General features: G+C 54.8%; 2 protein-coding genes across 2 annotated transcripts; one reads left to right on the forward strand and one right to left on the reverse strand.

Annotated features, from left to right (window-relative positions):
- Positions 1-794: 794 nt before the first annotated feature.
- On the reverse strand, positions 795-5,066 carry CAOG_08279 (adenosine/AMP deaminase). Its single transcript, XM_004342335.2, has 5 exons — positions 2,842-5,066; positions 2,502-2,763; positions 2,281-2,408; positions 1,966-2,196; positions 795-1,808 (listed from the first exon to the last, which is right to left on the reverse strand). The coding sequence occupies exons 1-5, from the start codon at positions 4,683-4,685 to the stop codon at positions 965-967; spliced, it is 3,309 nt and encodes a 1,102-aa protein (XP_004342384.2). The 5' UTR covers positions 4,686-5,066; the 3' UTR covers positions 795-964.
- A 617-nt stretch (positions 5,067-5,683) lies between these two features.
- Positions 5,684-9,283, forward strand: CAOG_08280 (hypothetical protein). The gene is made up of 12 exons (XM_004342336.2): positions 5,684-5,734; positions 6,540-6,725; positions 6,818-6,889; positions 6,955-7,026; positions 7,120-7,185; positions 7,252-7,323; positions 7,409-7,480; positions 7,562-7,639; positions 7,709-7,780; positions 7,850-7,921; positions 7,991-8,136; positions 8,209-9,283. The coding sequence occupies exons 2-12, from the start codon at positions 6,544-6,546 to the stop codon at positions 9,201-9,203; spliced, it is 1,899 nt and encodes a 632-aa protein (XP_004342385.2). The 5' UTR covers positions 5,684-5,734; positions 6,540-6,543; the 3' UTR covers positions 9,204-9,283.

Here is a 9,283-nt window from a genome sequence, read left to right on the forward strand (position 1 = left end):
GCTTCGGATGCCTTTTCGGATTTCTGAAGCAATCTGCGCCCACGAGGTCTGAGAAAGGGTCAACGACAAAAGAAACACCAACAAGAAAATGAGTCAAAAGGTTTAAGGTGTATTTCAGCAATGACCCCATGTCAATGCAAGGTGCGGATGGTCAAGCCATCGCCCGACGCTTTCAGGGGTTGAGATTTGCATTGAGATTTGCATTGAGATTTGCATTGAGATTTTGCATCTGGGGATTTTGTGATCTACAAACAAACTCTCCTCCATTCCCTTTCTTCAAACCCGTACCAACGTGCTCTGGTACCGCGCGTCGAGCTGTGACTGGGCGGCGAGCGTCGATGCAGGCGACACCGTGAGAACGGCGACAATGAACGGCGCGACCTGTTTCAGCCCTTCGAACGACTCGGCGCTCAGGTACTGGATGGCGCGCGATCGGCCTCCGTGCGGATGACTGGGAGGGTCGGACTGAGACTGGGACTGGGATGGAGGCCGCTGGAGCGCATCCGAGGTCTGGTCGCCCGCCGCAGCCGCTCCAGCAACGGTGGTCGGAGCCAGAAGCACGATTGCAGCGAGCATCATCATGATCATTGTGCCGCTCCGTCGGTGATCTGCTCTCATCGTCAAAAACTTTGTCATCATCGTGATAATCATCGAACCGAGCACAGAATTACGACGCAAAGGGTCTGAACAATGAAAAAAAAGATGAGCAAAACAAGACTGAACCACTCAGCGCTCAGATTGCTTGTGATTCACTGATTTGGCTTGGAACTGTGATCAATGAAAGAGACGGAAGGTGAAAGAGAAAAAAGAAGCATTGCATGGAAGGTCGACAACGCACAGCAAAAACAGCCAAGAAAGCGATCGCACACGGTTTGTTTCCAAAACGAACTGGAGCAACAAGCAACAGGCAACAGACACCAAGCACCAAGAAACAAACAGAACAAACAGAACAACACAACGCTCCTCACGTCGTCGCCTTCTTCAGGAAGCTCCACTCGCCATCGAGCGTTTCGTCGCGGAAGGCCATGCGAATGCCAGGAACATTGGTCTTGCGGATTTCGTTGCCAGCGCGTCCCTCGAGGTGGTAGTTGTCGCCGAGCCAGTGGCGCTTGACTTCATCTTCAAACCCGGATTGCTCGACGCTGTTGAGCGCCAACTCGCACACGTCGCAGGAGGACAGCTTCCACACTTGCGCAGCAATGGAAAACTCTTCAATCAGCGGCTCTTTGGTGATGTGGAACATCAGGGGGTCGTCCGTGCTGATCGACACGTTCAAGCCGCGCGCAAAGTACTCTGGGAGGGGGTTGCGGTTGAATGCCAGGAAGAGCGAGTGGTTGCTCAGCGGAGACATGGCAATGCCGATGCGGGTGAGGTAGAACAGGTACTGGAGCACTGGGACTTTGCGCAGCAAGATGCCGTGCGAGATGCTCTGCGAGGTCAAGAAGGCCGAGGCCAAGTGGTCGACGGGGCCCGCTTCACCAGCATGGGGCCGCAGGCAAAGCGTGTTGAGCCCGCGCTCGGCACGCATCGCGTTCAGCACGCAGAGATTGGCGTGCAGGTAGTACATGTAGTACGAGTACGGCGGGTTTGCAGCGGACGTCCACTCGGCCGGTTCTGGGAAGCGTTCGTGCACGCGCACCTCCGGCACGCTCTCGTCGTCCACGCTATCAATGCCAATCACATGGCGCAAGAAATTGGCCAGCTTGGGGTTGGACTTTGGATCACGCGTGGCCTCGAACAGTGGCATGAAGAGGTTTTCGACCATTCCCTGGAACGAAGCGAGCTGGCCCGAGGCGCGATAAATGTTGCTGCACAAGGAGAAAACACAAAAAGGCCACGTTAAAAACCAGGTTCAGCATTTCAAAAACGACGCCCTGAAACCAGGTTCAGCATTCAAAAACGACGCCCTTGAACCAGGTTCAGCATTTAAAAAAAACGACGCCCGTTTTGACAACGAAACCTTACTAGAGACGCGGAACCTGCACAAGCCATCTGACATTCGGGGAAAAAACCTTGTTGTCGTAAACCCACGACGCAAGCTTGTCCCATTCGTTGCGAGAGCGACCATAGATGGAAATGCGCAGCTCGGCGTGCTGGTACTTGCTTTCTTCAAGATCCTGCATGACCTCTTTGGTCAGTTCGGCCAAGTAGCGGCCCTTGACGTGGTTGTCGGTCTTGAGGAAGATTTCACGCAATCTGTCGGTGTGTGTGCATAGAAGGCGGAGAGGTTGGCAAGAGCGAAAAGAAGGGTGGTGTATCAAAAGAGGCTGTATCACTGACCTGCTTTCGCCGATCGGATTGTACTTCAAGTTAAACTTGTCAAAGCGGTGGAAGGTGCTGCGATCCGCATGGACGTCCAGTGTGTCGACACTGAGATCATAGGCAGTCAGATTCAAACTGTCAAACACCTGCAAAAGAGAACGGGGGTGCAAAAAAAAATCAGATCAAAAGTACAAGTCGATGCAAAACCAAAATCTGCAACAACAACTCGAGGAACAAACCTGTTGCAGAGTCAGGGTCTTGCCGTCACGAACAATCACTTCTTCGTTGGCAGAGGTCTTGAGCTTCTTCTTGATAAAGCGGAGCAGATGCTTTTGGTTCATGCACGACGAGTGGTGGATGTGCGTGTCAACTTTGCGCACATTGTAAAAGTCGCGATGCGGCACCGACTTTTGTGCGGCAAGCTCCAGCGTTTCATTGAGCAGGATGTGCAGGTTGAACTTGGCCTCGAGCGTTTGGAGTCGGTGGAAGGCGAGCGATTTGCTGCAAGAGAAAAGCGACCAAAATCAGCATTGACGCAAACACACAACACGACAACCAAAACACATGAGAGAGCTTTACCATGGGCCGTCGGTCGTGAGGGCAATCAAAAAGTTCAAATCTCTGTAGTAGGAGGAGAGCGACGGGAACTCGTACATGGACGAGTGCGAAGCACGGGCCTCGTCGTCGCGGTAGACATGGACGACTCCGCGACGCATCTCGAGGTGATAGGGCAAGGCAGGAAGATCGCTCAGCTTCCAGGGATCGCGCAACAATCCAGTGACGGGCCGGGGTACACGTGCTGGGGAGTTGAGAGCAGCGGTCGTCGGACGACGGGGAGCCATGTGAGGGGCTGCGTCCGATCCGCTGGAGCTGGGCGCCGGGGTGGTGACGGTCGAGTTGACGCTCGAAGGCAGGCCTGCGTGCACGCGAACGGAATCAAGCTGGCTGGTGGCATGGGCGGGGAAGTGCTGGAAGCTCGCGCGCATGTACTTTTGGCGCAACTGCAGCGCTTTGATAAAGCCGACGCACTGCTCCTTGTACACTTGGTCCATTGAGAGCGGGGCGTCCGTGACATTGATGCGCTGGAACTGCGGCGCCCCTTCGCGGTACTGCTCCAAGGTCTCGTTGGCCATCGAGTTGATGCGGAGCCACTGGATTTCCTTTCGCTTGGACTCGTGCTCTTCCAGGGCAGGATAGTGGGCCGTTGGGCCAAATAAGTGCGACCGGTGTTTGCCAGACGAATTTGCGGCAGCGGCTCCAGAGGTCGTGTTGCTGCCGCCGCCGCCGCTGCTGCCGCTGGTGCTTCGAAGACCTGCAGGAGCAGACCCAACCAGCTGCTGCGAGAGGGCACCGGCACTGTACGCATCAAAGGACATGGTTGCGGCGGCAGTCATGTCGAGCGGCGAAGGGGACAAGAGATCGGGTGCGGGTGACGCCAGACCACTGAGTCCACTACGCGCGCTCGAGCTGCTGCCCGAGCGAGCAAATCCAGCCGGTTCGACATAGCTCGACGGGGTGTTTGTGGGCACAGGCAAGGGCAAGCCTTTCGAAGGAGAGTCTTCCATTTTGCGGCCACGGCGTTGACCTGCGCCAGTGCGGGACGGGTCTGCCGAGGTGACGCTTACTCCTGGGATGCGAATGCTGCTGGAGGGCGGGGGCAGCGTCGTGGCGCTCGACTGCGCTGGAGCGGTGGAGTCTTCGTCGCCGGACGAGTAGCCGCTGGGTTCGCTTCCGCTCTCGCTCGTCATGCGTGCTCTGGACGGCTCGCCACTGTCGAGATCGTGCAGCAAGTGCGCTCCTCGAGGGTGCTGCTGGTGATGGTGGGCGTGATGGGTGGTGATGTGAGTGCTCGTCGGGCATGTAGGCGTCGTACGCGCCGTCGTCGTGGTCGTGCACTTGGTGCGCACCCGGTTGGGCAGGCATACCAGCGAGGCCACGGCGGGGCAGTCCAGCAGCACCCGGATGACCTGGCACTGGCAGCGGGACGAGCAGCGGGATGCTTGAAGTCTGGACTGGCATGGCGAAGAGGCTGTCTTCATCGTCGCTGTCCTCGTCATGATCAGCACGATCATCGCCATCAGCATTATTGTGACTGCTGTGAGTTGGGTTGTTGCCTTGAGCATGATGTGCAGCATCCGTGCTGTCGTCGTGTTCGTCATCGGCCAATCCATCAATGCTACCATGATGATGGTGGTGATGATGGTGATGGTGATGGTGACGATGCTGGTGCGCATGTCGCTGGGCAGCACCAGGCGCAGTCCTCGGGCTTGCGGCATCGGTGCTTGAGCTGGTGGAGGCAGAGGCACTCGCATTGGCACTGGCATTGGCACTGGCATTGGCAGAGACAGCGGATGAGTGGGCTCGCGGCGGCGGGATGGCTGCGTCGGGCAGCGCGAGCTCGTCGTCGCCCAGCTCAGAGTCATCGTCGTCGATCGAGTTCTGGTGCGTCAGGCGCGCAGTGAGCAGCGGTGACTTTGGGAAGTGGCGGTGCGGGTGGTCGTCGTCCGAGAGCTGCGCGACAAGGCGAGACGAAGCCGGAGCACCAGCACCAGCACCAGCACCAGCACCAGCACCAGCACCAGCACCAGCACCAGCAGACGTGGGCAGCGTTGACTGCGTAGAAGTGGTTGAGGGAGCAGGGTGACGAGTCGAGGCAGCAGTAGAGGCAGAGGCAGCCGGATTCGCTTGGCTGGCTGCTGAATTCGACATGGCTCAAAGAAAAAAATGGAGTGGGCAGAGCAGAGAGAGAGAGTCGGAATAGAGGGATGAATGACAGGCACAGAATGAACATGGGGGAAAACGCGTGTGTTGGAATGTTGGCTCGTTGTCTGAGCAGGTTGGTTGCGATCAACAATCACAAACAGCAGCGATTTTGGCTTGGACGGCGCAGTGTCAGCCACAGACCAACCGCAGCGCGTTCAGAGAAGACAGAGGTGTTTGTTGATGTTGTTGCTGGTGTTATTGGCGCGATTCTCGCTGAAGAGGAGAAGAGACGAGCGAGGTGAGTCATGGGTTGTGCTTTTGAGTGTTGGCGAATCGTCCGTTGTTCCCATGAATGAGACCTCGACCCCCGTGAGACACACACAAAGAGAGAACACACACTGAAGCACATTGTTTGTACGAGTCAAGTCATCCGCAGAGAATGATGCTGATCGGAGGTGGTGGTGGGGGGGGGAGGAAAGGGGCAAGGCGGCAGAGAGAGAGATTGAAATAGACAAAACCTGCTCGCCACTCGTCACGTCGCAATGCTTACGCCGCCGCACTTGCGCTTGTACTTGGCATTGCATTGCATTGCATTTTTGGCGTATTGCGTTCGGTCGTCCATCACAAGCGAACGACGACCCCCCTTTTTTTGTTCGTTTTTGTTGTTTCTTTTCCAAATTGTCGCGACAACTCGAGCAAAAACAGTCCTTTGTTTTATTTTTTTTTCCGCTTTTTTTTTTTCCTGTGTTTTCGTTTTATTTGTTCTTTTGTGAGTAAGGTCTATTGCGCTCTCTCTCTCGTCTCCTTCTCTCTTTCTGCTTCTCGCTCTCCCCATCCACGACGCCCTGCGTACTTTGCGCTTGTTCGTGTCCACGCGTGGCACCCACCAATGCGGAAGCCGCACTCAATCCGCAGCACAAACAAGCAACACAAACGAGCAAAACCCCAAAGTTGTTTTTTTCGTTTTGTTGGTTTTCGGTTTTTTCATTCGCGACGCACGGCTTCCCGTTCTACTGCAGACTGGCGGCCTTCCTTTCCAGCGACCCGCCTGTCTCTGTGCGCTCTATTGAATCTCATCTGTGAGATGGAGCAGAGCGGCACCCCAGAGCGAATGGTGAACGAGCGAACGAGCGAACGAGCCAACCCGCAGGGAGCCGTGGGTCACCTGTTTGAAAAAACCAAAAAACAAAAAAAAAAAACGATCGCTTTGTCGCTGCTCTCACAAGCGGAAGCAGAGAAGGAGACACGCTGTAGCAGAGACAGGAAGACAGTCAGCGAGAGAGAGAGAGAGACAGACAGACAGACAGAGACAGACAGAGAGCGAAGGTGAGGGCAACGCAGTCCCAAAAACGGCTGTTTGTCGGTTTTTTTTTCTTTTTTTTTTCTTCTTTCTTTTTCGGTTTGTTTTTGTTTGTTTGGTTTTTGGTTTTTTTTTTTGTTTGTTTTTCGTGATCTTTGTCACTAAACCCAGTCATCTGGAACACACACACACACACACACTGGACCATGACCATGGCCATGACCACAACCAAAAATAATGACTCACCGAGTTTGTCAAATCGCATTGCCGACAGAGCCATGACACGCATTCAAACTCTGCTGCTGTGCTCGGTGGCAGCGCTGGTCGTCTTGAGCCTGTTTGCTCCATCTGCCAATGCCACCGATGCGTGCTCGGCCTGCACCTGCACTGGCAACTCTTTGGACAGTTGCCCACCAACTCTGACCACCGTTCCAACCTTCCCGACCAACCTCGACTACATGTAAATTGCCAAAATGGATTTGCCATGCAGAAACCTCCGAATCCCTTTTGTATGGCGCTCAATTGTCTTTTCAATGGATGAATGTCAAACAGCGACTTGACGGGCGCGCAAATCGCAAACTTTCCCGCTGGTTCGTTTGCCGGTTTGGATGCTCTACAGGAATTGTAAGCACACAGAGTGCGTCATTGACGAGCTGCAGTTCTCAACTCATGACACAAACAACTTGCAGGCACATAGGAAATGCAGCTCCTCTGACGTTGGCTCCTGGGGTCTTTGAAGGTCAAAGCGGGCTCAGTGGCCTGTACGTGTTTGTTGGAATTTCGAAACCTCCCCTTTCCCCCGAATAACCCATTGACTTCTGATGCTTTGCCTTCCAAAACCAAAAAAAATGCAGGGTATTGAGTGGCGTCTCTCAGCTCACGGCAGGCGTATTTCGGGGATTGGAAAATTTGCGAATGCTGTAAGGATTCACTGCGATATGCTTGCGCTACTGGTTTATCACTCATTCCATCCAATCCGCAAACAGTAAAATCTCGGGTACCATCTCCACCATTCCTGCCGGTGTACTGGCCGACGTGAACGCCACCGTCGACGGACTGTATGAGACGAACTGTTCCGCGTGCTGTCGCATCCGTGCATTTGACTCAATACTGTGTTTTGGCCATCTTACTGATGATTGACAGGTTCCTTCTGAACACTGGAGTGGCCAGCATCTCCAACCTCCCGCTTGCCGAACTTCCAAATTTGCGCATGTTGTAAGCTCGACCCACCTCCAGATGCGGCTTGCTTGGCTCTACAAGTATGTTTGACTGATGCCAGCTTTTGTCCAATTTCAGGTCGATCACCAACGCCCCAATGTCGACCATTCCAAGCCAAGCGTTTTCCACGTTCAATCTGACAAAGCTCGAAGAACTGTATGTGTGCAAACGCGAGCATGTTTGGAATCGTCCTTTTGCTCACTCCCACCGCCCCCCGTTGTACAGATATTTCACTGGCTCGAGTATCAAGAGCGTCGAATCGGATGCATTTGCTGGCCTGCTTCAATTGCAATGGCTGTAAGAGTGGCTCCTTTTTGCACAGCGAAGTACCAACAACGCAATGCTGACCGTGAACCGATGGAGCAGAAGCCTTGAGAACTGCCCGATCTCGCAATTCGCATCCAAATCGTTCCTTGGATTGGACAATCTGTATTCGCTGTAAGTACTCGCTGTGATGGCCATGAGGTGAATTGTGCGCTGTGTCTCACCTGCAACTGGCGTGCACAGAAACTTGAACAACTTGAATGCCACAACGTTCCCTCCTGGCTTGTTCTACGGCCTTTTGAATCTGGTTGATTTCACAATGACCCCACACAAGCTCGGCACCGGAGCAGCGCCTCCCAGCATGTACAAGGTCGGACCCAACTTTTACCGTAAGGCATTTCGTCGTTGCATTCGACACCTGTACCCACCGCCGCCTTACTTACTCTTTGACGTTGATTTAGGTTGCGGCGCGTATTGCTCTACTTGCGTTGGGGACGAGTACACATGCTGCCCTGACAATTGTTTGCGTTGCTCAGAAGAAAACAGCTGTACCGTCTGCAATCCCGGATTTACAGTGTACTCGTTGATCGTGGGAGGCGACATGCATATGGGAGATTTCTGTCGGGTTCCCGCGTCCGTGTCCTCGTTGTCCGTCATCGCCACTCGTGCTTCACGCGCATCTACTGCTTCCGCGTCCATCGCAACCAGTGCCTCTGCCGTTGCGGCCACTGTTGCGTCAGGCGCATCCACTGCCTCGGCCACTGTCGCATCGGCCGCATCGGCCGCATCTACTGCCTCGGCATCGGGTGCATCTACTGCATCGGCCTCTGTCGCATCGGGTGCATCTACTGCCTCTGCTTCGCTGGCATCAGTCGCCTCCGCCGCGGACGCGAGCACTGCTTCGTTCGTGGCGTCGACGTCCGCCGCGCATGTAGTCTCTGTCAACGCCATGCTCGATGCTGCAAACAGCAGCAGTGGCAGTGGTTCGGTTTTGGCGATCGCTGTCGGCGGCGCGATTGGTGGCTTGGCCCTTCTCGTCCTGGTTGCCGTCTTTGCCATTCGTCGCAAAGCGCCTCGAGAGGATCCCCACTACATTGCCCCAGAGGAAGTGACCTATCTGAACGTGGATGAAAAGGGTGGCAATGACGCCGCCTTTCTGTCCATGCCCCACAACTACGAAGCAATGGACAAGCCCGACCCGAACTTTCACAATCCCTTGTACGAGGCCATTGAGGGAGGCCCTGTCACTGTTACCGAATCCACTTATACGAATGTTGCGTCAGCAGCTGTGCCTGCTTCCAGCGAGCCCGTCTACGGTTCCGAGACGACCACGATCTACGCCGACACAGCTCTTGCGGCGTCCATCCACGCGGCTCCTGTTCAAAGCTCAACCACTGACTATGCCACCATTGTTGGAGCTGTGAATGCGACTGCCTCCACCGCCTCCAGCGAATGAGGCCATTGGGGGGGCTTTGGATGTTTTCGAGCCGCCCTGCGCGTTTTCAAGTTTACGAGTTTCATTTGTGTTCCCAGAGT

This window comes from Capsaspora owczarzaki (genome assembly GCF_000151315.2).
Source record: "Capsaspora owczarzaki ATCC 30864 unplaced genomic scaffold supercont2.21, whole genome shotgun sequence".
Taxonomy (NCBI): Eukaryota; class Filasterea; order Ministeriida; family Capsasporidae; genus Capsaspora; species Capsaspora owczarzaki.

Excerpts from the sequence above, each read along its gene's own strand:
- CAOG_08279 (XM_004342335.2), bottom strand. The coding sequence starts at position 4,685 with ATGACTCTGAGCTGGGCGACGACGAGCTCGCGCTGCCCGACGCAGCCA. Across the intron at positions 2,764-2,841 it reads CTCACGACCGACGGCCCATG|CAAATCGCTCGCCTTCCACC; the intron begins GTAAAGCTCTCT and ends TTTCTCTTGCAG. Across the intron at positions 2,409-2,501 it reads AGACCCTGACTCTGCAACAG|GTGTTTGACAGTTTGAATCT; the intron begins GTTTGTTCCTCG and ends TCTCTTTTGCAG.
- CAOG_08280 (XM_004342336.2), top strand. The coding sequence starts at position 6,544 with ATGACACGCATTCAAACTCTGCTGCTGTGCTCGGTGGCAGCGCTGGTC. Across the intron at positions 7,027-7,119 it reads CAAAGCGGGCTCAGTGGCCT|GGTATTGAGTGGCGTCTCTC; the intron begins GTACGTGTTTGT and ends AAAAAAATGCAG. Across the intron at positions 8,137-8,208 it reads GGTCGGACCCAACTTTTACC|GTTGCGGCGCGTATTGCTCT; the intron begins GTAAGGCATTTC and ends ACGTTGATTTAG.